General features: G+C 62.4%; 2 protein-coding genes across 3 annotated transcripts in view; both read right to left on the bottom strand.

Annotated features, from left to right (window-relative positions):
- Positions 1–18,360, bottom strand: part of PDE4C (phosphodiesterase 4C) — a 101,063-nt gene extending 82,703 nt beyond the window's left edge. Inside the window, exons 1-2 of one of the 2 annotated variants that reach the window (XM_065422382.1) lie at positions 18,251–18,360; positions 9,806–9,881 (exon numbers count right to left, since the gene is read on the bottom strand). In XM_065422382.1, the coding sequence (XP_065278454.1) occupies positions 9,806–9,881; positions 18,251–18,360 (186 nt within the window). Of the gene's footprint in view, positions 1–9,805; positions 9,882–14,400; positions 14,514–18,250 lie in introns of those variants that run through there. The other variant, XM_065422381.1, reaches the window with a different exon arrangement.
- Positions 18,361–19,423: 1,063 nt separating this feature from the next.
- The window catches only part of CIST1 (colon, intestine and stomach enriched 1), a 10,646-nt gene continuing 2,908 nt past the window's right edge, over positions 19,424–27,161 (bottom strand). The window contains exons 2-4 of the mRNA XM_065422385.1: positions 21,433–21,837; positions 20,228–20,388; positions 19,424–19,652 (exon numbers count right to left, since the gene is read on the bottom strand). Of these exons, the coding sequence (XP_065278457.1) occupies positions 19,605–19,652; positions 20,228–20,388; positions 21,433–21,837 (614 nt within the window). The 3' untranslated portion in view covers positions 19,424–19,604. The remainder of the gene's footprint in view (positions 19,653–20,227; positions 20,389–21,432; positions 21,838–27,161) is intronic.

The raw sequence follows: 27,161 nt of genomic DNA, 5'->3' as shown, positions 1-27,161 counted from the left end.
CGCCGCAAGGGCAGCGCATGCCAATCTGCTTGAGTCACCCACTGCCACCCAGCAGGGGCAGCCCAGCCCTGGCTCTGCCCAGTGACCACGGGCGAGTCCTTAAGCCAGAGTCCAGATTCCCTCCCGCTGCAATCCCCCAGTGTGTAGGGGAGTCGCGCCCAGGCCCACCCTTGGCCTGACGCCTGGCAGGGAGGTGTTAAGGACCACAGTGCCCTAGTCACATGCGCAGGGGCTGTGCCCGTGTCCTGCCCCCACCCAAGCCCAGAGGAGCCTGCGATTCTGGTACCGATCTCAGGCTAATCCTGCAGGGTGCAGACTGTCCTGCGTGGCCAGGGAAGCCGGCAGAAGCTGAGGGTGATCAGCCCTGCGCTGGGGCGGGGGCTGGCTCAGACTGGCTATTCTGTATTGTTCCCCTTTCTGTTCTGCACACCAGCATCAGGACTGCCCCCCCCGGCCTCCAGCCAGTCCCCGCTCCTGCTCCCACTGCGCTACCCCAGGGACCCCCTCCCATGGCGTGGCCCTGTTCTTGCCTAGCTATAAATAACGGGCTGGCCGGGGAGCCAGGAACACGACCTGCCCTCGCCCTTTGCAGGCACAAGGCAGGGCAAATCCTGGAAGCGTTTGTTCTGGACGGCTGCACTTAGAGTGATGGCCTGAAAAGCAGAGACAGGATTCCCAGCTGCTGGCCTCACCCTGCCCTAACATGGTTAGTGGGTTTGGGAAGCCTTTAAATGTAATTAGGAGAAATAAACCCATTAATTAGCAATCCCCTCTGGCCAGAGAGCAGCCATGCTGATGGAGCTCGTCCCCTTAGCAGGACGGATGGCCCAGGAACAGCTGCTGAAGGAAACCCTTCACTTCCAGCCCACCCAGGGCTGTCGCCTGCCCCAGGGCCCTGTCCAGCCATTGCCCAGACCCAGGCAGAGCAGCAGCTGCTGGAGGGAAAAGGCCCTTTGCAACAGCTGGGTGTGCAGCTCCTGTCTCTGGAGAATGGCCTAGAAAGCCTCCTTCCAACCCTAGCAGAGGAACAGACCTAGCGCTGCCCTGAGCAGCCCCACTGAGAGAGGAAGGCAATGGCGGGAGGAGGAGGGGTGGGCAGTGCCCCCCACACACACACACACAGCTTGTGTGAGGTGCAAGGGAAGGTTGGGACTGGGAGTGTGTGTGGGGTGTGAGAGATGTGAGGGGAGGGTGGGGGCATGAGGGGATGTGGTTGTGAAGGGGGGGTGAGATGTGAGGGAAGAGTGGGGGTGTGAAGGAAGGGTGTGGGGAGGGATGTGTGTGAGGGAAGGTTGTGGGGTGTGAGGGGATGTGGTTGTGAGGGAGGGTGAGGGAAGGTGTGCGGGTGTGAGTGTGCAAGGAGGCTGACGGTTTATTTATGTTGTGTGCTGGCTAAAAAGGGCGAACAACCCCCCTCCCACTCCCAGGGCCCCAGCCCTGAGCAGATGTTTTTTCTCCTGCAGGTCTGAGAAGCTGCCACCACCAGCCCCAGCCCGTGCCAGCAGCAGCAGCGCCGGCCCTGCGGCGCGACGGCATTTCAGCACGGCCAGCCGGCTCCTTCCCTGCGCTCCAGGCGAGTGCCAGGCAGGTGGCGGCGGGGGGGGGGGAGGGGAGGGACTGTGGTATCGGAGCAGCACCTTGGCCCTTTCCCAGGTCCCAGGCCCAGGCCTCGTGCTAGTACTAGTGGCACCTGTCCTGACCCACGCCCCAGGCCGTGACCAGGAGCACAGAAAGCGAAGCAGGCACTGAAAACCAGAGCCGGGGGGGGGGGGGGGGGGGTATGCGGGGGGGCCCTGGGGTAGAGAGACAATAGTGCTCACATCTAGCCCATGATCCCAGCCTGCCTCAGCAAGGAAAACAGCCCCAGGGGCAGGGCCTCGTGCCCACCACAAGACGGAGCAGGAAAGGGTCACAGGAACCCCACTGTGCTCATCCCCCTGCGGGGTCCTGGGGAAGCCAGAGGGTCCTGCACCCCCACTCCGCAGTCAGACGTGACTCTCAGCCAGCCAGTAACAGAGATTTATTAGATGACAGGAACAGGGTCTAAAACAGAGCTTGTGGGTAGAGAGAACCGGACTACTCAGCTGGGTCCATTCTGGGGTCCCGCGAGCCAGACACCCGCGTCTGTACTCACTCCCCGTCCCCAGTCAGCCCCAAACTGACTCCCCCTCCAGCCCCTCCTCCTCTGGGCTTTGTCCCTTTCCCAGGCCAGGAGGTCACCTGATTCCTTTGTTCTCCAACACCTTTAGCTATCTCCTTGCAGGGGGGGGAAGGGCCCTGGCCATTAGTTGCCAGGAGACAGAGTGTCGGCCATTTATGTGTACTGGCCCTTTGCTCTGCAACAATTACACCCCCTTATGAAAGCGACTTAAGAAATGCATAGGGGAAACTGAGGCACCTCTACAGTATTCAGAGGAAACATTAAGAACAGTCCCACTTCGTCACACCCCCGAACTCCCCACAGCAACCCCCCCCCACATCAGCCCTGCTCTCAGCCCCACATCAGCTCAGCCCCCAGGCACTCCACAGCCCTGGAACCGGTCACAGGAGTCCAGGATGGTCCCGCTGATGCCTAGAATGTCTGTTGGGTCAGTGTGGTGCAAACGGCTCCACACGTGGCTGGGGTCGGCGGCACTGGGGTTTGGCACCGCCAGGGACACAGCTATACCCGACTCCGCAGTGCCCAGGGGGCTGCGCCGGCGTCCCTGCCTCGCCTGTCTCATCAGCACAGGGGAGGGGCACATGCACACCCTCCTCCCCCGGGCTCCCTAGCCCAGCCTGACAGGCAGTGACAGAAGCAGACGAGTGACAGGGAATCTGCCAAAATATTGTGTGTGCTCGTGGGTGACGGAGACGCTGCCTGCACGGCTGCTTTGTCTCCCCTCTCGCAGCTGGAGTGCGGAGCTGGAGCCCCGAGCCGCCCAAGAGGCAGGTGCAATTACAGCTATTTCTCTAGCTGTCTGTCAGGCATCATGAACGCAGCAACAATGAAATCTTTTGCAAACGATCAGACAGGCATTTCACACAGCAGCGTTAAAGCAATTTTGTGCCTTCGCGTAAAACTTCCTTGTTTCTCTCTTGATTAAAAGCGAGTTTTTAAAACATTCCTGCATTTCCTTTCAGCCAAACATGGCCAGGCTCCAAACAGACACCAGCCGTTCGCCCCGGCGGGCCACCTGGGGATGGTTAACTCGCCCCAGAGCTGGTTCCATTTACATCCAGGCCGGAGGAGACTGGGGCTCGGAACCATCATTCCTGCTTCTCCCACTATGGCCTGACTGGCTGCTGCTGCCAGGGTCCCGCTTCCCAGACCCTAGCCCCTGCGCAGAGCAGGGCTCCCACTAAGGGAAGGGCAGGACTGGCTGTGTTTTGCTGGGCCCAGAATGGCGCCCCCTCCCCGCCCCCCACTAGCGGAGGGGCAAGGAGTCAGGCTGCTCCCTCACCCCCACGCCTAGTAGTCACATGCCCTGCTTGTGCTCAGGGCCAGGACCAGTGCACAGCTCTCACTCCCCGATCGTTGTGCGCACGCACGGCTGGGAGGGGTCACAAGCACCATCTCTTTCAGAGCAGCCCCAGGCCGTTCAGTCCTCGGCAGCAAATGGACCCAAGAGTCTACACAAAATTCTGGCTGCCAGGGGCTGCTGGGAGCTCACCCGCGGCTTGGCCAGGGGACCCAGGGGGCTGGGGAGCCGGAGGGTTTCCAGGGAGACTGGCCTGTGCAGACCCCACACCCAAGCAGCTCAAGCACTCCAAGTGCGCCAGGCACTGCCGTCAACTGTGGCGGTGCCTGGCGCCTCAAGCAAGCAGCCGGGCCCGCTGGTCGCACGTGGAGGTGTCTGCGGGCAGGGGCTCGGTGCAGAGAGCAGCCCAACCCCCTCGCCCCGCACTGCAGAGGGAAGGGGGCCCACATGGGCGGCAGGATCTGGCGAGCGCAAGCTGTTCTGATGAGGCCCCCGGCTCAGAAGTCACGGCTCCTGGCCCCCTGGGAGCAGCTGCAGCCACTCGGCGCTAATGACGCCCTCAGCTGCATTCATGGCCTGGCGCTGAACATCTGAATTACCTGACGTGCCAGGGCCTGTCAGAGCCGAGGGGCTGCCCCGCACCCGCTGCTGATCGATGGCCTCGGCGCTGTCGGGGGGCCTCAGAACACTTAGCCCGTCACTCAGCCGCTCGGCAGGGCTCTCCTCGGCCGCGGCCAGCCAGCTCTCCAGCTCCTAGGACTCTGCCTGGGCCGGCGCTCAGGCTCCTGCCTCGCTGGAGGAGCAGGGCTGGAGAAAGGCACGGCAGCTGGTGGCCCGACACAGGGCTCAGCGCGGGCAGCTGAGGCCAGGCTGTGTCTCCCCAGCGCAGGGGCAGGCCCGGGAGCTCCGGTGACTGTCTCACCTCAGACTGCCCTTCCCCTGCCAGGAAACCCCCCCAGCACTCAGAGGGTCAAAGCTTTTGTCCTCCTATGCCAGGGGCTAAGTCTGGAGCACTGGGCACGTGGCAGGGTGCTCCAGGGCTGTCCCAAGAACCCAGGGCCTGGTCTAGGGGCCAGTGGGGAGCCAGGACATCTGAGTTCTGTTCCTAGTTCTGTCACTAACCTTGCGGGTCCCCGTCCCTTTCCTTCTCTGTGCCGTTCCCCTGCCTCCAGCTGGTCAGCAGCCCTTCCAGCAAAGAGGGTGCAGTGCCAAGCACAATGGGGTGCCCGTCTGGGCTGGGGCCTTTCGTTGCTACTGGGATATGAATTCATATGGGGGTATGAGCCCCGGTCAGAGCAGCAGAGCGCTGGAGGTGCCGGCAGACACAGGTCACATCTGCGCCATTGTTCCAGGGAAGATGGAAGACCGTAATTCGTGAGAGGGGCCTGGGTCACAGCAGGGGCCTGGCCAGTGGGGCCTAGCGCTGCTGGGTTGGCTCCGTTAATGTCTCATTGCTGCAGGGTGAGACGCTCTGTTCCAGCTGCCTCCCGTCCCGTCCTCAGCTCCGGAGAAGAGCCCTGCTGTTAACCCCACCGGGAAATGCCTGCAGACCACGACATTTCAGCCTCTTCCCTTTTTAGGCTGAAGAATGCGACCAACAAGGAAAGGCTCATTTCCTGAGGGTGCTGCGTGTGCAAAGGGCTGAACACACCTCCCCACACCAGGGGGGGGCACCCAGGGAACAAGGCAGGGATCAGGGTAATGGGAGCCAGCGACGTAACTGGGGAGCAAGCGAAGGCCCCGCTAGCAAAGGGAGGAGCAGCTCGAGAGAGAGCAGTCAGAGACCCCCCAGCCTGCTGTGTATAGCTGGGGCAGGCTTTGGCCCAAAGCCCAGGCCCTCCGCTCCAGGCTCTAGGAGCAGCTCCTCAGCGCAGGGGAGTGACTGAGCCAGGCAGCAGAGGGCAATGGTGAGCATGTACCTGACCCGTGCTTTGCACAACAGCTCTCAGCGATGTCTACACTGCATGCTGTCCAAACCTGCGGACCCCCCAGCACAGCTAGAAACAGCAGTGGAGACGGGGCAGCCCAGCTTAGGGGAGTAAAAACACATACCCGATGTGACAAAGTTCCTCCTCTATCTTGGTGGGTCCTGCGCTTATTGGCGGATTTTCTTGCCTCAGAGATTCACCATGTGGGTTGGGGAACAGCCCAGAGACCTTCCCCTCTGGGAGAACCCACAGTCCAGGTCAATTGGGAGGTTTGGGGGGAACCCGGGCCTGACCTCTACTCCGGGTTCCAGCCCAGGGCCCTGTGGACTGCAGCTGTCTAAAGTGCCTCCTGTAACAGCTGCATGACAGCTACAACTCCCTGGGCTACTTCCCCATGGCCTCCTCCCAACACCTTCCTTATTCTCACCACAGGACCTTCCTCCTGGTGTCTGATAACGCTTGTGCTCCTCAGTCCTCCAGCAGCAGCACTCCCTCTCAGCTCCTTGCGCCTCTTGCTCCCAGCTCCTCACACTCGCACCACAAACTGAAGTGAGCTCCTTTTAAAACCCAGGTGCCCTGATTAGCCTGCCTTAATTGATTCTAGAAGCTTCTTCTTAATTGGCTCCAGGTGTCCTAATTAGCCTGCCTGCCTTAACTGGTTCTAGCAGGTTCCTGATTACTCTAGTGCAGCCCCTGCTCTGGTCACTCAGGGAACAGAAAACTACTCATCCAGTGACCAGTATATTTGCCCTCTACCAGACTCCTGTACCCCACTGGTCTGGGTCTGTCACACCGAGTATGACCCTATGGGGCTCTCTGCTCGGCCAAGCTGTGCCCCCCGGCTAGCCCGCTGCCAGCGCCTTTCACTGAGCCGCGTAGCCACACACCGCAGCCGGCTTGTCACCGTGCTGTGTGACGACACGTCCCCTGCCTGCCCCCACACTGGGGCCGCAGCCTGTGCACAGGGGCTGCTTTCCTGGGCCCAGGCCAGCCAGCACAGGGCGGTCTCGCTGGGCAACGGCTCACTGGATCGTGCCCCTCCCTTTCGCTCCGAGGAGATGGGTTGTGGCAGGAGCCGTCCTTTCCCTGGGCCCCGAGTTCTGCTGCTGGCAGCGGCCGGCCAGGCGGTTAATGGCCAGAGGGACATTCTCAGTTAGCAAGGGGGGCTCGGGTTTGGGTCAGGGCATCGTGCGGCCGGCTCCCGGCAGAGCCGAGCTGAGCTGTGGTGAGTAAGGAGCCCGGTCCGGGCACAGGGAGGAATAAAGGGGGGCAGCGCCCTGGCACCTTAGGAAAGAGCCTCGTGGAGTAAGGCAGGGCCGGAGGGAGGGCAGCAGGGCAGCAGACTGGCGCGCGCAAGCCCTGGGTGCAGTGGGGCACACAGCTGCTGTGCAGGGTAGGAGGGAGCCCCCCATGGTGCCGTAGGAGGGTGTCTCGCTTCCGAAGCAAGTGGGTTGGGCTCTCTCACTCCAGCGAAGAGGTTTATCCCGTCACCCATCACCAGGGTATCTGGGCGCCTTCCATAGGAAATCAATGGCAACAGCGCAGTCTGTGGACTCCAGGGAGGCCCTGGCATGTCTCCCTTTTCAGGGTAAAATCTCGGCTGAGGGGAGCGGGGGTTTGGAGTTTTTTAGCTTTTAAATGAAATGTTTTGGGGCCAGGACGGCGCATCCCACACACTACCAGGCCTGATCCACTGGCACACCTCAGAGAGCCTCTCCCCACTCCCCCAGCCGGCTCCCCCAGGCCAGGGGCAAAGCAGAGGCCGGGTGGTGAGAGCTGGGTCAGGGGTCACAAGGCACCAGCCTCGGAGGTGGCTAGCGCAGTGGAAAAATCCTCTAGGGGCCGAATGTACAATTATCCCAGGAATAATAATAATTAACCGCCCATTAGGGGTATAATTAACTCCCGCTAAGTGCTCTAATCCTGGTTATTAGCGCCCTGGAGCGGCAGCAGGTGGGCCAGCTCGGGCAGGCGGGGAGAATGTGCCTCATGCTCACGGTCGTGTTCATTTCAAGGGAGCTCGATAGCCGCCTCGCAGCCCGGCCAGGGAGAGGGGAGAACCCAGGTCCCAGCAGGGAGTGGTGTGCGAGGGGTCCGGTGGGCGCTGCAGGGCTGGGCTCACACCAAGGCAGGGGGAATTTCCTGCCCCTGCCGGGGCCCTACCTTGCCACTTGACAGCCTGCGAGTGGGCAGGGAGCTGGCTAGCGGCGCCCGCCTGCTGTGTGTTGGCTCCTTGAGCCGTAACCAGGGAACCGCAGGATCCAAACAAGCAAAGTGGCTTTTAGTCCAGGTGCTCTAATGTCCCCCAGCCGAAAGTCGCTGGAGCGGAGAAGGAAGCACAGCCGGAGCATGCTGGGGCTTGTGCGCTGCAGCACGGGGCGGAGGGTCAGCAGCTCTCGCATTAGGAGGCCTCTCAGGTTAATGAAGCAGCAGGAGCTGGCGCTAAATCTCTAATCAGGCAGGCACTTGTGGTGGGGCCCCCAGCAGGCACTATGCAAGGCAAGCTGAGTGCAGCGGCTGTGAGCAGGCTCCCCACCCTGGCCAAACCGAACCGCAATGCTGGGCTGGCCCCTGCCAGGCTCTGCGTAGCGCGGGCACCTTAACCACTAGCTAGCAGCGCGGTACCGCAGAGCAAGCCAGACACCACATGCCGGCCAGAGCCAGCCCCCAGGCCGTGCTCACACGCCCATAAAGCACTAGTGCATGGGGCGTGAGGGCAGAGGCCCATGAGTGGGGAAAGGAAGCTGTTACCCCAAGCCACAGCCACCACCGCAGCACAGGGGCTCTCTCCACCCCCCATTTCCTGGGCCCCAGAATTTGCTCATCACATAGAATCACAGAAATGTCGGGCTGGGAGCGACTCGAGAGCTCACCAAGCCCAGCCTCCTGCGCTGAGCCTGGACCAAGTAAACCCAGACCAGCCCTGACGGGGGCTTGTCCAGCCTGGTCTTAACACCCTCCGGAGATGGGGAGTCCACCACCCCCCTGGGGAGCCTGTTCCAGTGTTTCCTCCTTTCTAAGCGAAATCTCCCAGGCTGCAGCCTGAGCCCCCACCTGCAGTGGACACGCAGAACAATTGGCCACGTCCTCCCTAGATCAGCCCTTCACGGATTTGCCGTGTCACCCGGTCCCACCTCTGCCAGCTTGTCTCCAGACTGAACACACCCAGGATTTCTAACCCTGTGGTGAGTTTTGTCACTCTCCTCCAGACTCTCCCATTTGTCCCCATCTTCCCTAACGTGCGGCACCCAGAACTGGACACAGGACTCGGCTGAGGCCTCGCCAGTGCTGAGTAAACCAGGACAAATACCTCCCCTGTCTTGTATCCAGCATTCCTGCCAATACGCCCCAGAATGAGATTAGCCTTTTCCACAACTGCATCACATCACTGACTCATCCAATTTGTGATCCCGTTCAGCAGCGCTCCCACCTCGCCAGTTAGTAGCTGTGCGTTTGATTTGTCCTTCCTAAGTCGTCCAAGTCTCCTGTCCCCCCAAGTGCTTGCAACCCCCCCCCCCCGCCTGATGTTCTCTGCAGCTCTTATCAGCAGACTCCCCACTCCATTATCCACATCACTAATGAAAGTAGCCAGGCCTGGCCTCTGTGGGACCCACTAGATGCACCTCCCAGCTAGACAGTGAACAATGGGTAACCCCTGAAGTTCTGTCTTTCGGCCAGTCACGCACACACCTCAGTCATTTTATCTCGGCCCACATGCCACAGTTTGCTTATGAGACTGGGACAGACGTGAAGGGAGGAGCTGTCGTGAGCTTCCTCCAGTCAATGCAGCTGCCACTGTCTGTCCCAGCTGGGGCTGGTGCTCAGTGTGGGGACGAACGCTCGCTTGGTGGCGTCAGCAAAGGCTGTGAGATGGGGAAAGTTTCCTTCCTTCCTTCCTGAGGCAGGGACCGGGCGTGGCTGGGGGCAGCTGCTCCGAGGAGGTTCCCAGCCACCCTCGCTCTCTGCCCCGGCACACGCCGCAAAGCTCATCCAGCCCCGGGGAGCTGGGCTGCCTGCGTTGGGCGGGGGAAACGAGCCGGAGCTGCCCCAGTCTCAGCTGGGCCAGCGACAGCGCGAGGTACCGCGCGCGCCACAGGGACATGGCAGCCAAATGAACCAGAGGCCCCTCCCCCCAGCCCAGGGGGTACGACGCTGACACTCACACCCGCCCCCCCAGGGGTAGGGTTACGGGCCCCACTGGGGTCTGTGCTGCTTGTCCCCTCCCCAACGCCAGCCCCCGCTCCTTTTGTTAGCACCACTGACCCTTTTCCCCTCCGCGCACTGGGGCCCAGTCTGGCCGTTTCCTGCAGCCCCCAATGCCATCTGGGCTGCACAATGTGACCGGGATCCACTCCGCTTGGCCAGCTGGGTTCCCAGTGGGGTGCCCTCCCCCCGCCGGCCTCCAGCCGCGCTCACCTCCATGCTCAGGAAGGACAGGGCTGTCCGACTCCGGCGCATCCTGGCCCCTGCTCCGGCTGCCCCGGTCCTTCCCCTGCAACCAAAGGAGGGGGAGAGGGTCAGGGCTTGTCATGCATTCGGCAGGTCAATCCATGCATTCACCCCCCACTGGATCTGGGGAGGCCGGCAGGGGACAACCCTCCCCACTCACGGCCGGGAAGTGGAAGCCAGACCTGCAGGCGCTGGAGCCCGGAGCGATGGGGCGTCTCTGAAGGGTGCTGGGAGGAGGGGGTAGATCACCCCCCGCTGCAGGATACCTGCCCTGTTGGGCCCCCGCTGAGCCAATAGCACGACTCCAGCCACTAGATCCCTCGCAGCCAGCACCCCGGGGTGGGGGGCAAAGCGCCTCCAGCCAAGGCAGCTCCCGGCCTCTCAGCACAACAAACCGTGTGACCGCCCCAGTCACCCAGCGGCACCCAGGCAGCGAACCATCGCCCAGGGCTTGCTGGGCCTCTCTGGGAGCTGCTGAAAGGAGACGCCCCCAACGCGGCCAGAGTCACGGCTGCCCCAGCAACGCCAACCCCGGGCCTTTGGCTTCAGACTGTGCCGGGGGTGGAGGGGAAGGTTTTGCTCAGGTCCGAACGTCAGAGACCTGGAGCGGGAGGGGACAGAGCCCCAGTGAGCCCCACACACCTGGGGTCAGGCAGCCAAGGGGGGAGGTGTCACCTCCTGCTCTTTTAGAGGCATTTCTTGTATGTTAATTTGTGGGGGATCAAACAGCAAAGAGTGAGCGGGTGGGGGCTGCGCCTGGCGGGATGGCGCCAGTTGATCCAGGCCCCATAGGAGGCCGGGGCCTTGTCCCCAGCACCGCAAGGTCTGGACGCCCATCACAGCAGAATGGACAATGCAGAGGGACCCAGGCTGCTCGGTGCGCATCTGGGCGGCAGTGCCAGGGACAGCTCCAGTGAGAAGGGAAACGCCCTCCTGTCGCGCGTTGGCTGCTGCTGGCCCCACGCAGCACGACTCCCTGTTCCACAGCTCTCGGCTGTCCTGGGATCGCCTCGGGCCCAGCTGCAGCGAGCGAGAGGGGGCACCTGGGACGGTCTCTCCGCCGTACTTACAAAGACCAACAGAGAAACAAGGCGACAAAGACTCGCTCCTGTAAGAGTGCCAATTGCAATCCAGGGCCCTGGGGCAGCTGGCATCACCCCCAGCCTGATCAGCCCCGGCCCCCAGCAGCGTGGAGGGGAGCTGGGGGGGGGGGGGGCATCTCCTGACCTCAGCAGCCTCGGGCCCCTTCACCAGTCAGACCCTCCCCTGCAGCACAGCCAAGGAAGGGGATAAAAATCTGGCTGAGCAGGAGTCTCTCTCACGGCCTCAGGGCTCTATAAATCTCCCCCACACACCAGGAGCTGATTAAATTCCAGGCCTGGGAGAATGAGAAAACAGCTGCTAAGGGCCGTGATGCCGAGCAATCCTCAGCCAGCTCTGGGCCCCAGCCTGCCCCGGGAACGGGCCGCACTTGGCAGCAGGCCAGGCCATCCGGCACAGAACTTCACTGCTATTTCATTCCCTTTCTGGGGCACTGGTAACCAGCCTTGAGCTGGGGGGAGAGGGAAGGGCACCATCTCCCTTCTACTGCGCCCTCCTCCTAGGGGGCCCGGCGCGGGGCGGGGGAGGTTCTTCCGGCTCCAAGGGTGGAAGGAGGCAGCGTTCCTCCCCCAGGAATGTGCACCTGGCTGAGCCCCACTTAAGCATTTGCAAAGCAGTGGAAGCCCCCTCCCCCCCAGCTCTATCCATCAGAACCAGCTCCCTGCAGGTCTGGCCACGGGGCCGAGAGGCGTCTAGCCAGGCTGGGCCAGTAGTGCCCCGAGTGGAGGAGGTGCTCAGGTGTGAATTCTACCAGGCAGGGCTGGGTGTCTCCCCTCCCCAGTGCAGTGCCCAGGGGAGGGGGGGACTAAGTCCAGCTTCCTGCCGCATCGGAGAGGCTCCCTGGGCCCTGCGCTGCAGCACACAACCCAGCCCAGGGCGTGTCCCCAACCGGCCAGTTGGTCCAGAGAAGCACGAACAACCGGCCCCTCAGGAGGACCCTTGCTGTACTTCAGAGGATTGAACCCTGGCTGGGGAATATTGGGAACACCCAGGGGCTGCAGCCTTTGCAGTGGGAGGGGCCCCACGCCCGACAGGCCGGGAGCTGCATGTGACTCCAATCTGCTGCTGCTAGCAGGGGCTGGGGGGGAACCCAGGAAATCCCCAGGCACAGAGGAAGGCAGCAGCTCCCAAGGGCTGGCCCTGCAGGTCCCTACAGGAGCTGCTGTCAGACTGGGGCAGGTCGGCGGCTGCTTGTCCAGGCATCGCCGTCTCTGAGCACCACGTTGTCTTTGGGGGGCAGCCTCAGGCTGCAGCAGAGCCTGACATGGCTGGGTGGGGGAGCTGGCCCGCAGCGGGGGGCCTTAGGGGAAGAGCTCGTGCACCCCGACTGGTTATCTCTGTCTAAACCAATGGGGTCTGGAGCCAGGAATGGTGCAGACTGCCCCCTCGCAGCTCTGCTGATGCCCCCCAATCCCAATGGCAGCCCCACGTTATTCCAGTCCTGCCCCCACCTCCGTGGGGGTGACAGAGGCACCCGCTGTGCTGTGGGACCCTGTCCCAATGGGGTGGGCAGGGAAAGCCCCGCCAGCCTTCCAGCAGCCCCTCCATTCCGAGCCCATAGGCTAGGAGTGGTGCCCGCCTGGCCCTGCAGCCCCCAGAGCGAAGGGAGACAGCTAGACAGGCAGGCGAAGGAGGGATCTCTGCTTGCGGCCTGGACGCTCCAGCTGCTCTGCCCCAGAGCACAGACCCGCTGCAGCTCTCCGGGACGTTGGATCCCACCAGAGGGCTTGGCTCTGGGAATCACAGGGGGGCAGGTCTCTGGCCGTCAGCCTGGGTGATCACAGTGGGACCTTCTGGCCTTGGCAGGGGCAAGGTTTGACCCGCAGCCTCCTGACGGGCCCCTGCCCTGGCTGGTTGCGCGACCTGACAGCCTGGCGCTAATCCGGAAAACCCACCAGAGGGGCAGCCACCCTCCTGTCCGCACACCCCGTGCGCCGCAGCCCAGCTGCATGGCATCAGCCAAGGGCGCAGAGGAGCGAGGGAGCCCAGAAATTCCAGGCAAGTCAGAGCTGCAAACCCCTGCCCCGGGCACTGCTCCACACGCCGGGCACTTAACACGCAAACCCACTGCCACCAAGTACACCTCGAACCAGCCAGGGACCCTCGCACAAGGCCTGGCTGAGTGCCCCACCACTCACTGCTAGAAGGATCCCAGGGATCCCTGCCCCCAAGACGCGACGCCGTACAAGCTCTCCCCGCTGTTATTTGAGTTTTGAACAAAAGCCACGTTCCTACCTGCCTGCGCTAGCCCCACGCCCGCAAAGACTTACGCTGAGTGGCTGTCAGCGGAGCAGGGACGCCGAATCCGTCCGTGGGCCGCCGGAGCAAGCGGAGGGGAAGTATTTAGCAAACCATGCGCGTCTGCATGTGATCCAGTGGGCAATTGCAGGGTCTGGAGCAAGCGATATTAACATGCAGCTTTCTCTACACTTCCTTAGTGCGGTCCCTTAACTCTTCGCTGCCCACTCAGAGCAGAGCCCCTGCAGACGGCCTGGAGCGGCGGTCACAGAGCCACACGTGCGCCAATCCACCCTCCAGCAGCCGGAGAAAGGCGTTTGCTTTCGGTGTGTTTGCACGTTTGCTCCCCCCTTTGATTTATTTATGGCCTGTGAGACCTGGCAAAGTTTCCTCTGCACAGGGAGGGGCCGGGCGCTCTACTGGTTATACTGCAAAACCCGAGGGCTTAGTGCACATGTTGCCCCAGCGGCACATGGTCTGGGGGCTGAGCCAGTGAAACCCAATGCCCCTGCTCAGCCTTTGGCCCCCGGAGTCGCTTTTTACACCTAGACTTGCCAGGCCAGCTGCCCCCTTGTGCAGAGAGCGGTTCCCGGCAGCCATTGTCTCTGCCTGAGACTCCACGGCCCCTCGCCCCAGCAGCACGTCCTTTGCCTTTAAGCTGTCCCTGGATGGGGGCGTCTCACCCCATGGAGCAGGCGCCCGGCAGCTTCTCCTCCTGCTGCCCCCGGGGTCTCCTCCGGAGCCTCACTGCCCAGAGAGCCGAGCTCTGCCGGCTCCTCCCAGCATCTCCCGCCCGCAGCACTGCCCTGGCGAGAGGGGTGACCTGCGCTGCCCTGTGCCGAGCTCAGCAGAGACACAAGGGGGGGCACAGGGGGCAGACTCCACTCCAGGGATGAGCTGCCATCACATCAGGGTTTGTTGCATCCAGGCCTGCCCTGGATCCACTGACGGTGGGTTTTAGCCTGGCTCAAACCGGTGCAGCTTGTGTGCAGCCACCTCTCACTGGCCTTAAACCGAATCCTCGCTGACTTCAGCTCAGGCCAGCAAGGGCGTCCACATGGCGCTTTGTGCTGCTTTGACTAAACTGGTTCTAAACCACTTTCAGATCATGCAGTGCAGGGGATGTGTGGACAAGGCCAGTGTTTAGGGATCCCCACACGTCTTTACACACCCCGTCACACTGCCCTTGGGCCGGACTGAAACCAGTTCCCACTTGGCCTTACCCCTCGAGCTCACTAGGAGTGGGCGCCGCCATCCAGCGAGACCGGAGCAAGGGCCTGCTTGTGACCACATGCTGCACAAGGGTGCCTGTGCCGGCCAAGCCCCCAGGCTCCATGCAGCCAGTGCCATGCCTGGTCCCCCACGGGCCTTAGCGCTCGTGTTTTATTTTACCACGGCCGGTTGGAAGGAACAAAGCCCAGTCACTCCAAGCAGCTCAACTACAACACTGTTTCCTTGGGGATTTTCCAGCGGGAGGGAAGCTACATGGCCCCTTGGGAGGGGCGCCTTCCTATTGGCTGGAGGCTGCAGCCCATAATGAGAGTCACCAGACTGAGGACCTTCGGCCTCCAGGGCAGTTAATCGGCTAATGGTGAAATAAATACTTTGTGGAAACCACACCAAAGCACAATCAATAAGCAGTATTGGTACGTTCCCAGAGCCGCCCCTCCGGGGCCTGGCACCACAGGCAGCTGTGCCAGCCCGCTGGAGAGCTGCGGCATTTGCTCTCACCTGGCGCTAACATCCCCTGTGCCCAGGGGCTGGAGCAGAATGAGCTGAGGCGGTGTCCCTGCAGGAGGGAATGGCTGGTCCTGGCAGAGGCCTGGCCCAGGGAAGGGAGCATCTGCACGGGAGGAAATGTCCCCCTGAAGACTCGCAAGGGCGACTGTTACACCAGTGAGCATGCTCCGGTAGCGCCCGTACGGCTGGAGCCAGCAATGCCTCGCCGGTGCCTCGCACCCGTATCACGCCCAGGTGAGCAGATCCGCCCAGCTCGCTGCAGCGTGACTCTGTGTCACCTTCCCCAGAGCCGCTGGGTTGAGATAAATAACCAGCAGGCACCTGGCCAGGAGCACTTTGCAATTGCAGCACATGTGTCATGACACCTGGATGCCCTGCGGTGAGCGTCTCTCCGCTCCCAGGCACTCCCTGCTGGCGTGACGCAGCCAGGACCCCGGGCGAGTCGGTTCGGGAACCCTCTGCTCAGCAGCTGGAACATCACATGGGGGCTGGCTGAAGCTGACCAGCAGCGACGCTTTCTGGGGGCATGTGAGGTGACACGGCCGGTTTGTGTCACTGGGGAATACAGCCATGCAGCTGGGGCCAGGGCTGCAGGGTACAAGGCCAAAGGGCTTTAACCCCCCCAAGGGGGACAGGAGCACCCAGCTCAGAAGCCCCTACCACAGCCCTGGGACATTCGCTTCCTCCCTTTCCAGAGCACCTTTCAGTCCCTGAAGGGCTGTCCTACAGCCAGGGCCCACCTCCCCCAGCAGTGACATGCAGCCCCCTCTGGGCTGGGATTTGGCAGCTGTTTTACAGCACCCATCAACACAGCCCAGGGCAGGAAGTGCCCTGGGCGACAGCCCCCTCCCAGCAATGCACGAGTATAAAGTGCTTGCTCGGCCTTGCGCCTGTTGGTCAGAGGGGCTGACCCGTCCCGGGCCCCAGCAGGGGCTGACGGCTGCTTGGGAGCAGCCCGAAATAAAGGGCATCCTTTTAGGTGCCCTGCGGCGTGACATAGCGGCATGACGGGCTGGGAACCGGTGCCTGCAGCAGCACAGAACCCCCGAGCCCCCGCGAGGGGGGGGGTGTGTTGTAACGGCTGAGAGGGGAGAGCGCCTCCTACTGGGCCCCGGCACTGCGCCCTGGAGCCGTTCTTCACAGAGGCGTGGAGTTCAGTACCGCAGTGAAAGGCCGGGAGCCAGCCCCGCCCCGCCAGCCAGAGGGACAAAAGTCCCCCGAGGAGATTCCTGCAGGACCAGGCCCCTGTAGCCCGGCGAAAACCCGGCACTGTGCCCACCCAGCAGCAGCCGGGGCAGTAAAGCCGAGGCACTGGGAACAGGAGAGGTTTACACAGTTGCTAACCAGCAGTGAGCAGAGGGATTGTGCCCATCCTTGGGCACGGTCCCGGTGCCCTCGTGCAGCACCCTGCCCACGCCAGGGCGAGGGGTGGGCGTGGAGGCAGCTGGGCTCTTGCCACACTGTTCCCAGCTCGATGTCAAACAGAGATAAGGCAGCAGAGCCCTGCCTGACCTTGGTCCAGGAAATTGCTTCTGCTCCGTCCTCCCCCCACGCGCAGCAGCCGCTTGGCCAGATGAAAGCCAAGTTCCAGCACAAACTCTTTTCTTGGGGGGAATTTAATTTTCTCCTTGTTTGATTTACTGCCCAAATCCAGCTGTGAGCGGCCAGGCATGTTCCTGCCCTGGTCACTGCACTTCATTAAAACAGCCCCCTGCCCCCAGGCCGGGCGGGGGCTACAGCCCCCTCCTCTCCCGCCTGGGAACAGCCATGCTGCCGGGGGGGGTCAGACGCCTGAGGAGACGGCCACAGCTGCAGTACGCCAGTGCTGGGCCTTGTGAGAAGCCAGCCACGCCACACGCCCCCAGCGCCTCCTGTCCCCGCCGATGGGGGCTCGGGGATCTGGCACCTGGGACGAAGATCGAGCCCCAGCCAGCTGACGCGTTAGACAAGGAAACAGGTCTGGGAGAGCGGGAGGCTTCGTTCTCAGTCCTGATTCCTAGTTCTCACCCTCTGCTATTCACGAGGCCCATGGCTGCCCGGCCAGCCGCCCTGGGACACTGGTCCGGAAACAAGGGGCAGAGCCCGGGCCCCAGCCCGAGGGAAACGCCGAGAACATGAGTCTCTGCGGGGGAGCCTGGTGCAAATATCTCCCGCGCGGCTGCACTCCCAGCACAACACGCTGGGCTCGGCCCAGACCCAAAGGCCTCGGCGCATGAAGGGGGCAGCTGCCCCTCCTTTCTCCCCCTGAAGCTGTCGTCAGTCCCAGCTACCACCTTGCTGGGCCCCGCAGCTCTGGGGCTGTCACTCAGCCTGGGCGTCCTGTCCAACCCCAGTGGAACCCTGCCTGGAAAGATGCCAACAGGTGCCCTCTCTGCCCAGGGCCAGGGGCTCAGATGAGGGGCCAGACACCCAGATACTGGGCTTGGAAAGTGACCCTCAGCCCCTGTGCCAGGGAACCCCCCCTTGCCCCACCGCTGGATCTGGGGGAGGGGCAGTTCCCAGGGCTCCCCCTCCTGAGGTGTCTGCAGTTGATTTGCAATTATCCTGGGCCGAGGCGGATCCTGGGAACCCCAGGCAGTCACCAGCACAGCAGGGAGCCGGCACAGGGAGGAGGGGCTGGCGGGGTCTCGCTGGAGCAATGTACCAGGAGTACTGAGGCTCAGGACCCCATAGAGCAGCCGGTGCCCAGGGATGGCTCAGGCCCATGGCCCCCAGTACGCCGGGTCTGCTCGGCTGAGTAGATGCCAGGCGGTTTGGTTCTGCCGACAGCCTCGCGTTCCCTGCAGGGCTGGCAAGAAAGCCGGTGCAGTGGATTCTTTGGGGCCTAGGCTGAGTGATGGGCATCAGCAAACAAGCAATTACCCGGGGCAGGGACAGGTCCTTGCCCCTCAGCAGGGCACAGCGCAGTCCCTGTAACTGACAGCTGCACTCGGCAGCTGCTCCACGGCCCTTGGGAACACAACAGCGAGGGGCGGGGACTGGAACAAGGTCACTCGGCAACCCAGAGCTGGGACTAGAACCCCGGAGGCCCAGGCTCCAGCCCTGAGTGCAGGCCTGGCTTCCCAGCGAAGGAGCATTGGCCAGGGGACAAGGGGTTGCTGAGCCGTAGAGGGGGCAGGTGCCCGGCTCAGGCGTCTGACGGAGCCAGAGCTGCGCAGATCCAGCCGCAGCCTGGTCGCGGGGGAGGGAGCCGGCCTCTAGCCCCCTCCTCTCTGCCTTTCTCCCTTGCCCGCTCTGTACTGCCCCCCCCTTCCAGGCCTCGGTTCCCCCCCCCAGCCCAGGGGAGCAGTGCTGTCCCCCCAGGCAGGGGCAACAGGGAAACTGCCTCCTTACCAGCCTGTGTTGAGTCTCCGCTGGCAGCAGAGGCTCCGCGGCTCCCGCCGCAGCCCCTGCAACGGAGCAGAGCAGAGCCGAGCCAAGGCTGCGTGCCTGCCTGCTCGCATGCTCCCCTCCCCCACGCCAGGCAGGGCACTGGGGGGGCAGAGGCAGGGCCTGGCATGCCAGATCAGCCCTGGGCATGGTGAGGTGATGGGAGGGGGCGCAGCCTCCAGCAGCCAGACCCAGGGCTGCAGCCACAGGCCTCTCCCAGATTTAAAGGGGCAGTTGCCCCCGAAGAGCAGGTGGGGGAACGCCCTGGGAGCAGGTACCAGAGGAGCTGGAAGCCAGGGCAGGTGCTTGGGGGGCAGGGCCCACGCTGAAGGCCAGAGCCCAGCTGGCTGTGATGCAGGCGTGTCTCTCTTTTACTTGGCTAGTGGGAGTCTCTCCCCCCGTCCAGGTGCTTTGGGCCACTGACCGCAGGAGAGCTCCTACCCGTGGCTCGAACCGGAGCAGGACCCGCTGTGCTGACCCCTGGTGCCCAGTACCTGAGCTCGGGGTGCTGCCCCCATTACTCCAGAGCCAGGCCCCTGCTGGGCTGCTCCCAGCTGAGCCACGGGGCCAGGGAATCTCGCACGGCTCCTCAGGGCTGGCCAGCAACCGCGCGAGCACAGGCCTGACTCACGGAGCCAGGAGCCCGCCCAGCTGACTCCCTACTTGGGGCAGAGCCGGCGAGCGGGCTGGGCTTGGGCTGCGCCAGCCCCCCGGGGAGAGCAGCACTCGGCCCAGAGCGGACACTGCCAAGGGGGGCGCTAGTGCTGGGTGGGGACACGGCTCTCAATGGAGACAAGCAGCCAGTGCCCAGGCAGGGGCAGCTGCAGCACATGGGAAGACAGGCCAGGCACCCTGGGGTGCATCCTGTGTGGGGCGATAGAGGGGACAGGCTCCCCCTCCCTGGGTCTCTGTCAGGCAGCCGGTGCCCCCCCATGGCCGCACAGAGCTGATAGGGCGGGGGGGTGGGGGGGAGAGAAAGAGGCTGCTCCTTTTAGACAAAGCCACACGGGAGGGTGATTGCAGCCCATGCAGGGAGTCCACAGCGCGTTCAGTTACTCGCCCGCCCCTGCCCCCACTGCGCTGTGGGGAGAGCTGCGGGGGGCCACAGGCAGCAGGGGCGGAGACCAGCAAATCTGAGCAGAACCAGCAGCCTCTTTATTCACGCGGCGTCCCTGAGCAGTAGGGGAGCTTTAACCGGGCTGGGCCGGGCTGCGAGGAGCTGGAGGCGCCATGCTGCTGCAGCCTGGCCAGGACAGATGTGCAGATTCCCCCCGCCAGCACAAGGCTGGGCTCAGCTCCCGCCGGGGGGAGACGCCGGTTATTTTGGAGGGTAGCGAGCGAAGGGCGAGTCTTCGGTCATCTTCCCCTGCGAAGGAGAGAGAGGAGAGTGAGCCCGCAGGGCCACCCAGAGAGTCAGGAAAAGCCCCACAGCTGGAGGTCAGTGAGGGGAACGCCTACGGCAAAGTCCCAGAGCACAGCTGGGGTGGGGCTGGGCCAGGAGCTGCCCCCCCCCGCCCCTCCTCCTTGGGCTGTTACCGCTGGCTGATGGGCCTGGCCCCAAGCACAGACAGCAGCACCCACGCTTGGCGGCCATGTAACCGTGCAGAGCAGGAGGCTGCCGCCCATCGCCGCGGGAACAAGCCCTGTTCCAGTGGGTGCCAGCAGGAGGGAGAGCCAGCCCGGGACACAGGGCAAAGTCCAGGGCTGCTGCAGGCCCAGCCGGTCCCGGAGCCACAGCGATGCTACAGCAGCTCACGCTTGGCCCAGGCCCGGAGGCAGGAGCCTCAGTGGAAGAGGGGGCAGCTCTTTCTGCCTCTGCCCCTCTGCGGGACGCTGCAATAGCAGGGCAGAGTCGCTAGGACCTGCTGCAGGCCGGGACAGACGCACGGACAGCGGGGCAGGGCCCGGGGCAGAGGCCAGGTCCTCTGCGGAGCTACGCACCATTGGCACCTCGTCCAGCTTCTTGAACGCCGGCTCCCTCCTGTGGCAGAGCTTCACCACCACCACCCCAGCAGCAATGAGCAGGCAGGCCACGAAGATGCAGATCACGGCCACCAGACCGGGGCTCTGGGAGAGCGCGGGCTTCTTCAGGGAGGACACCGCTGGAGGGGACGGAGAGCTCGGCTTAGACACCTCCCCAGCCCTGCAGCCACACGGCCGAGAACCCTGCTCAGGGGCTCCCGCTCCCCCACACTGAGACTACACGTGTCCATGTGGGGGCAGAGGACATCCTGGCTGCAGCACTGGGCCCCGGCTGGGGGTCAGGAGTTGCACTGTGGGGTGGGGAGAGGCTGGAGACCAGCGCTGCGCTGCCGGCTCCTGCGAGTCTCAGGCGAGTCCCCCGGAGCCCCGGGATTGCAGATCTGCAGCTTGACATTTTTTACTTTTTAAATGAGAGTTTCTCTTGCTTCTGGGTCTGAGGAGTTGGGAAAAGGGACCCCCTGGCCCAGAAACGCCAGGCAGAGACACACACCCCCGGGCTCCTACAGCTGGAGATTGTTCTAATCCCTCTGTGCGATTTCTGGTGGGGCCAGCCGTGCTGCTCTATCGATATAACTGCAACCACCTAGGAGACGCTCCGTGGGGCAGGGCACGGAAGAGCCAGCAGGCGCTGCCCATGTGATCGGGCATCTCACCCGTCCAGGTACCCCCCCCACTTAGCGGGAACACCCGTCTCCACCTTGCAGCATGGGACAGCTGCGCCATCTGGTGGTGAGAGTTAGACAGCGACCCCTGCTAAAGCATTCAGTCAGTAACGCACCCCGCGCACAAAGGCACCCGCACGCACCCCCCCGCATTTGGCAGTTGTGTCCCGTGACCAGTGCTTGGCGCAGGGCAGCCCTGGGAGCCCCGTATCGTGCAGCGTGGTTGCATGGCCTGAGGGCAGTGACAATGGCTCGCCTAGAGGTGCTCAGGGATGGCATACGGAGGGCGGAAGTGGCTGACCACTGCCATCCTTTGGTGGCCTCCGTCTAAAGCCTGACTGGGGAGATGCCAAGGACTCAGGGGGTTCCCTGGGGGCAGGGGAGGCAAGCTTGCCTTGCTACTGCTGTGCTGCACCTGTTCTGGGGCCAGAGGCCTGCAGAGCCATTGCCTGGCGCCTCTCGCCCCCACGCAAACCCCACGTTCCCGCACCAGGTCCTTACCTGAGCCACTGGCTGTTGTGCCGTTGTTGGGCCCCGGCTGCTCAGTTGAGTGCGTCTCACTGGAGCTGGCAGCAGGAGTAGCTGAGGTGTTGGTGGGACTGGGGCTGGCCGGGGACAGGGGAGGGCCGGAAGCAGATTCTGGGTTTCTGGACAAGGCTGGAGCTGCTGCTGTGGTTCTGTTCGGCGTGGATGCAGTGGTGTTGTCGGTGGGGGCAGCGGAAAGGGAGGTGTCTCCGGAGGCAGTCACGGAGCTCTGCGATGGTGAAGCCGTGGTGGATGGGTGCTGGCTGGACGCAGTTTGTTGGGAGGCAGTCGCGGGGTTCTGCGGTGGTGTAGCCGTGGTGGATGGGTGCTGGCTGGACGTGGTTTGTTGGGAGGCAGTTGTTGTGGCAGTAGCGTTCCTAACTGAGGAAGGGAAAGCAGAGTTACCAAGTTTGCTCTGGAGATTTCACTCAACCTGAGGATGCCATGCTCCGTGATACTGCAGTGCTGCGGGGGCATTCCCCACTTGGCCCAGGATGATCCCAGCACTAGGAGGGGAGGCCCGGTGGCGACAGGTGTTTGCAGATAAGCCAGTAAGCAGAGGGCCCCCACATCAGATCACGTTCATGCTCGCATCAGCCTGGGACCTCTACCTCCCCTCCCACCCCCCTCCCCAAGGGCCTTTCCCTGTATATGGAGGATGCCTGGAAGGTTTGGGGTTCAATACAGTTTTCACCCAGGAAATGCAGGTCCTGTCTAGGCTGGAAGACACTCTGGTGATGGGAGATCTAGGGAAGAGAGGGCACCCCAGGAGCCAGCCTGATCCCCAGCCTGTTAGCAGCTCTCCTGCTACCTGGCGTTTCTGAGTCCCGGCTGCTGGAGACGAGCCCTTAGGAGATACTCACGGGGTCCGGGGAGGAGCTCAGCCCGCAGGTGGGGACAAGCCCAGTGTGCCCCGAGCCTCTCACTAAAGGGAACCCAGCGTTTGTGGGGTCTTGTAACGTTTAATCATCTCATGGCTTGTTGTCTGCATTCCTAGAGCCTCCTGCCCCAGCTGAGAGCCACTGCATTGGGGGGGAGGGGGGGCGCGCACGGGGCTCTGTCTGCAGGCAGCCCCCGAGAGCAACACGCCCAGCACTGCCCTGCCAGTTCAGCCCTTCCCAGGGGCAGAGGCTGCTCAGGCTGCCCTGGAAATGCTGCCAGGCTGGGCTCTGGCCCTGCTCCTGAAGGAGGCGGGTCGGCATCCCACACAGCAGCTCTGCGCCCTGCAGAGACAGGCCGTGGTCTCAGGACTCGCTCCCCGGGGCAGGCAGCGGCCCTTGCCATGGCACAAAGGTTGCGTTGATAGCGGCCAGAAGGCTCATAGCGTCTAACCCGCCCCACGGCAGCCCCACAGGGAAAGCAAGGGGGCCGTGGCCTGGCCAGGGCTTGGGCAATTTTGTCACAGTGGCAGCAATCCTTGAGGGGACCACCTAGGGATCTAGGGCAAAATCAGTACTTGGCCCTGCTAGTGAAGGCAGGGGGCTGGACTCGATGACCTTTCGGGGTCCCTTCCAGCTCTATGAGCTATACCTATCTCCATATAATAATAATAATACCTAAGTCCCTGACGGGCAACCCTGGCATAGCTTGTCCCTAGGGCAGTTTCTTCCAAGCCCCAGGCTGCCACGGGTGGCTTCTGCCCCATCTCATGGCACTGGATGTTCTTGGTCTCCATAGAGAAGTGCCTAGTCTCTCCCCAACCCCCACAAAGCAGAGAAATTCCCCCAGCCTCTTGGCCTCCCTGCCAGTGACTCAATCCTGAAACTGGTTCCTAGGATGCTTTCCCCACAAGAATACGGGGGCCTTGGGGTTTAGAGGCCTGAGCACGGGCCTGGGAGCCAGGAACGCCCAAATGCTAACCACTGACTCCCTGGGGCAAGTCACCTCCTTTGGTGCCCCTCTTTCCCCAGCCCTCCCCAGAGCAGCAGCGAGTATGGTGCAAACAGCTACAGGTCCTTCCAGCCCCCAGCCCTTCCCTGAAGCTGGCAGGTGTGTAACATACTCCCATTTCCCCGGCAGGTACAGACTGGGGGGGAGACAGGTGTCTTTTGTTGCGTGCACAGCTGGGAACAAGTATCTGATCCGCCACCCAGGCTGCGCCCCACCCTCCCGGCTGATGCAAAGTCAATATGGACCCGCCCGCTTTATCCGCACCATCGCGTTTGCTATTCCCAAGCTGCTGCCCTGGTGACTGTGTGAGCAGCTTGTCCCCACCCCACAGGCCCGGACTTTCCAGCTGAAGGGCACCCCCATTTAAATGACCAGGATTCTGGACACGTAGGACCCCCAGGAAGGGGGACCATGGCCCACTTAGGGCAGAGGTGGGTGCACCTGGGTGGCAGAACGGGTGGATTTTGAGAGGGAATATTTAGCCCCCCCCGAACGTTTCACTCACACCCCAAAGCTCCAGCTCCCTGGAAGACGAGGTGGACGGGGGGTCTGGAGTCTCCTTTCATTGCTATGAAAACAAAACCTTCTGTTTGCCCAGGCATGTGTATTTGGCCTCCTGGAGTCTGTGACCCACAGGGCTGCCAATCCAGGGTGCAAGTCCCTGGCACTGCCGCCACACCCCCAGCTCCTGAAGAGCCGAAGGGGAGGCAGTATCAGCATTTCACAGGAGATTCGTGGGTGCTCTCAGCGACCCACTACGGCCTCCTGTGATCTCTTCTCCACGGCGCTGCACCAAGCTCTGGCTCTGTCCAATGCATCTCTGCACTCAGTTAAGATCATAAGGACGGCCACGCTGGGTCAGACCAACAGTCCCAGCCCAGTGTCCGGTCTCTGACAGTAGCTGGTGCCAGGTGCTGCCGAGGGAATGAACAGAACAGGGGGATTATCGGGTGATCCAGGCCCTGTCGTCCAGTCCCAGCACGTGGCAGTCAGAGGTTCGGGGACACTCAGAGCATGGGGTTGGGTTCCTGCCCATCCTGGCCAACAGCCACTGATGGATCCATCCTCCAGGAACTGCTCTAGTTTGTCTTTGAACCCAGTTATATTTCCAGCCTTCGTAACATCCCCTGGCAAGGAGTTCCACAGGGTGATTGTGTGCTGTGAGAAGTTAACTTAGTCTTGTCCTTCCCCTCAGGTTCTGTTCATTAGGAGGCCACCTTGAGGCAAACAAGTGGCCACCCCCTGCGATTTGACAGCGCTAAGAGTAACTGGCCCTTCGGAGTTTAGGGTACAGCAGTTTCCTTCACACGGGTCCCCTAGCATAGGCATCAAGTCAACAACCTGCCCTTCCACCACCGTACAGGGAAACAAGCCAGCAGGAGGCGCTGGTTCGAGGTAGGCGCTAAGGCAAGTGCTAATTTCCTGTTCAAATGATTCATTCCTGGAGTGGTGCTGTTGAGTTTAGAAAGGATAACGAGCCATTACTTGTTTTAGCCTGGAGGGTTTTCAGTTCCTAACCACAAGCCAATTTGTTTGCAAGGTTGTCAAGGCTCCGCCAGCCCTTCCAGACACAAGGAATTATTACTCCATTTTTAAATGCCATCACTGTAATCCATGACTGCGCCAGAAGCCCTAACCCCATTAAACGGCTGCCACACCAGTCATGGGAGGCCAGGCGGAGCCAGAGAAAGTCTGGGTACATTTGTGTTAAAAGTTTAAATCCAACCGGGGGAAAGCAGCTGAGAGCAGCAGCTGTCCTGGGCAGCTCAGTGTCGGGCGGTTCTGCTGCCGGGAAATCTGGAGGCCCCTGGGACAGCGTCTTAGCCCTATCTCAGAGCGGGAGCAAGGGCCAGAAATCAGGTGCCTCCCCCACGCTCACCTGGGAAGGTTGTGTCAGACCCACAGAACTGAAGCTCCAGTCCAGTGCCCCACAGACCGCCCTTTCACTCCCGAGTTCTGAACCATGAACCACTCCAGCCAAGCCCTGCTGTGGTAAGGAGCTTTGCCATTCACGCCATGGCTCGTTAGGCGAGAGGCCCACCTGCCACGTTAGGATACCAGGATGGTATCCCTGGCGAAGCGTGCCAAGCCACTGCCCGAGCTCAGAGCCTTGCATACTCCCGACCTGGGGCCTGCCCAGGCTTTTAATGAAATGCTGAGCACATGGGATGACGATGCTGGAGGGGAGCTGGGCAGCACCATTAGAGGCAGCGTTCCAGCTAGGAAAGCCACCGTGGAGTCACAGGAGAGCGAGTGGGAGCGTTTGCGAGTTTTGAGACTTGGGCCATAGGGCAGGTTGGTTCCATGCAATGGCGCAGGGGGGGGGGGCAGGGCAGAGGAGCAGAACCTGCAGGGGGGTGGGGTGGGGGGGATGCAGGATAGAGGAGATGGAACCTGCAAGACCTTCTGCTGCCGCGAGGCACCTGCTAAAGGCAGCGGGAAGCCGTGGGCTGGCTCTGGCTGCATCAGACAAAATGTCCCCCCCAATACCAACCTTGCTGCAGGCACCGCTTGGAACCAGTCACTTCAGCAGGGCACAAAGATCAGCCCTTAGGTGCACAGCAGAAGGGTTGTGACTAGCCACCTCGCCACATGAGCATTCCCCGCATTGGAGTCTGATCGCCAGAGAGAATCTCATGCAGCCCGACGCACGGCCCCACTGAGGCCATCCCTGGACGGCAGTGGGGACGGTGCGAATGGAAAGGGCTCTGAAGAGTCACAAGAGCGACTCAAGATCTGGAAAATCTGCTCTGTAGTGAGAGACGGGGCGGGGGGGGGGCACCTCTTCTGCCTCAGGGACTTGATCAGCTGACAGGCTCCTACGGGGGAGAAAGATTTCTCACACAGAGGGCTGGAATCTAGCAGGCAAAGGCAGAACGAGACCCGGTGGCTGGAAGCCAAAGCTAAACGCATTCAGACTGGACGTAAGGAGCTCGTATTTCACAGGGCGGGCGACTGCCCGGGTCAGGCCCAGTGGATGTGCTGGATTCTCTGTCATTCAGCAGCTATAAATCGAGATTGGGCAGCTCTCCCCAAGAGCTCCTCCCGAGCTCCACCTGACATTCTGGGCTGGGCGCAGGAATCGCTGCAGGGGGTCAGCCTAGAGCATTGTCTCCCCTCTGGCCTTAATCCATGAGCCAATAACCACTATTCCTGCACTGGACAGAGTGAATCCAGCAGGGCTGGAGGGAGCCCTGGCCCCACTCACCCCAGCCCTAGGACGGAGAGGGTTCTGTACAGTGCAGGCCCCATGGCATTGGAGCTCTGCTGTCCCTTCAGCCTGGCTTTACTGAGCAGCAGAGGCTGGACCCAAGAGCCCCATCCAGAAAGGGGCACAAGGAAACAGTCGGCAACCTGGCAAGCGGCAGTGGCCCAAGGAAGCCCAGTGCATGCAGCAGATTTGCTCCGTCATCGGGACACAGCCCAGTGGCGGGAGTGTTACACTCCAGTGTGTCACAGACGGCAGGACCCATGCAGCCAAGGGGCCTCATGGGAAAAGCGTGCCCCATCCCCACGCTGCAGCAGCGCCCCCTAGAGTGCTGTGGAGAGAATCCTGCCGCAGTTCCAGGGAGCCCTCAGAGGAGCAGGTGCCGAGTGGGTTAGGTGGCATCCTTTGCTGCTGGCTCCACACTGCCCTTCTCCAGGAGGAGACGGATGTGTCCCAGCAGCACGTAGCTGCAGAGGCGTAGCGAGCGCCCTCCGTACCCTCCGACCAGAGGGGGCCCCGCAAGGAAGGGGGCCCCTAAAAGTGGCAAAATAAATACCGCATTCCAGTTTCTGCATTGTAAGGGGCCCCGCCCGGACATATGTTCAGA

Source organism: Emys orbicularis, chromosome 24 (assembly GCF_028017835.1).
Source record: "Emys orbicularis isolate rEmyOrb1 chromosome 24, rEmyOrb1.hap1, whole genome shotgun sequence".
Classification (NCBI taxonomy): Eukaryota; Metazoa; Chordata; order Testudines; family Emydidae; genus Emys; species Emys orbicularis.
This window is presented reverse-complemented; position numbering and strand designations above follow the sequence as displayed.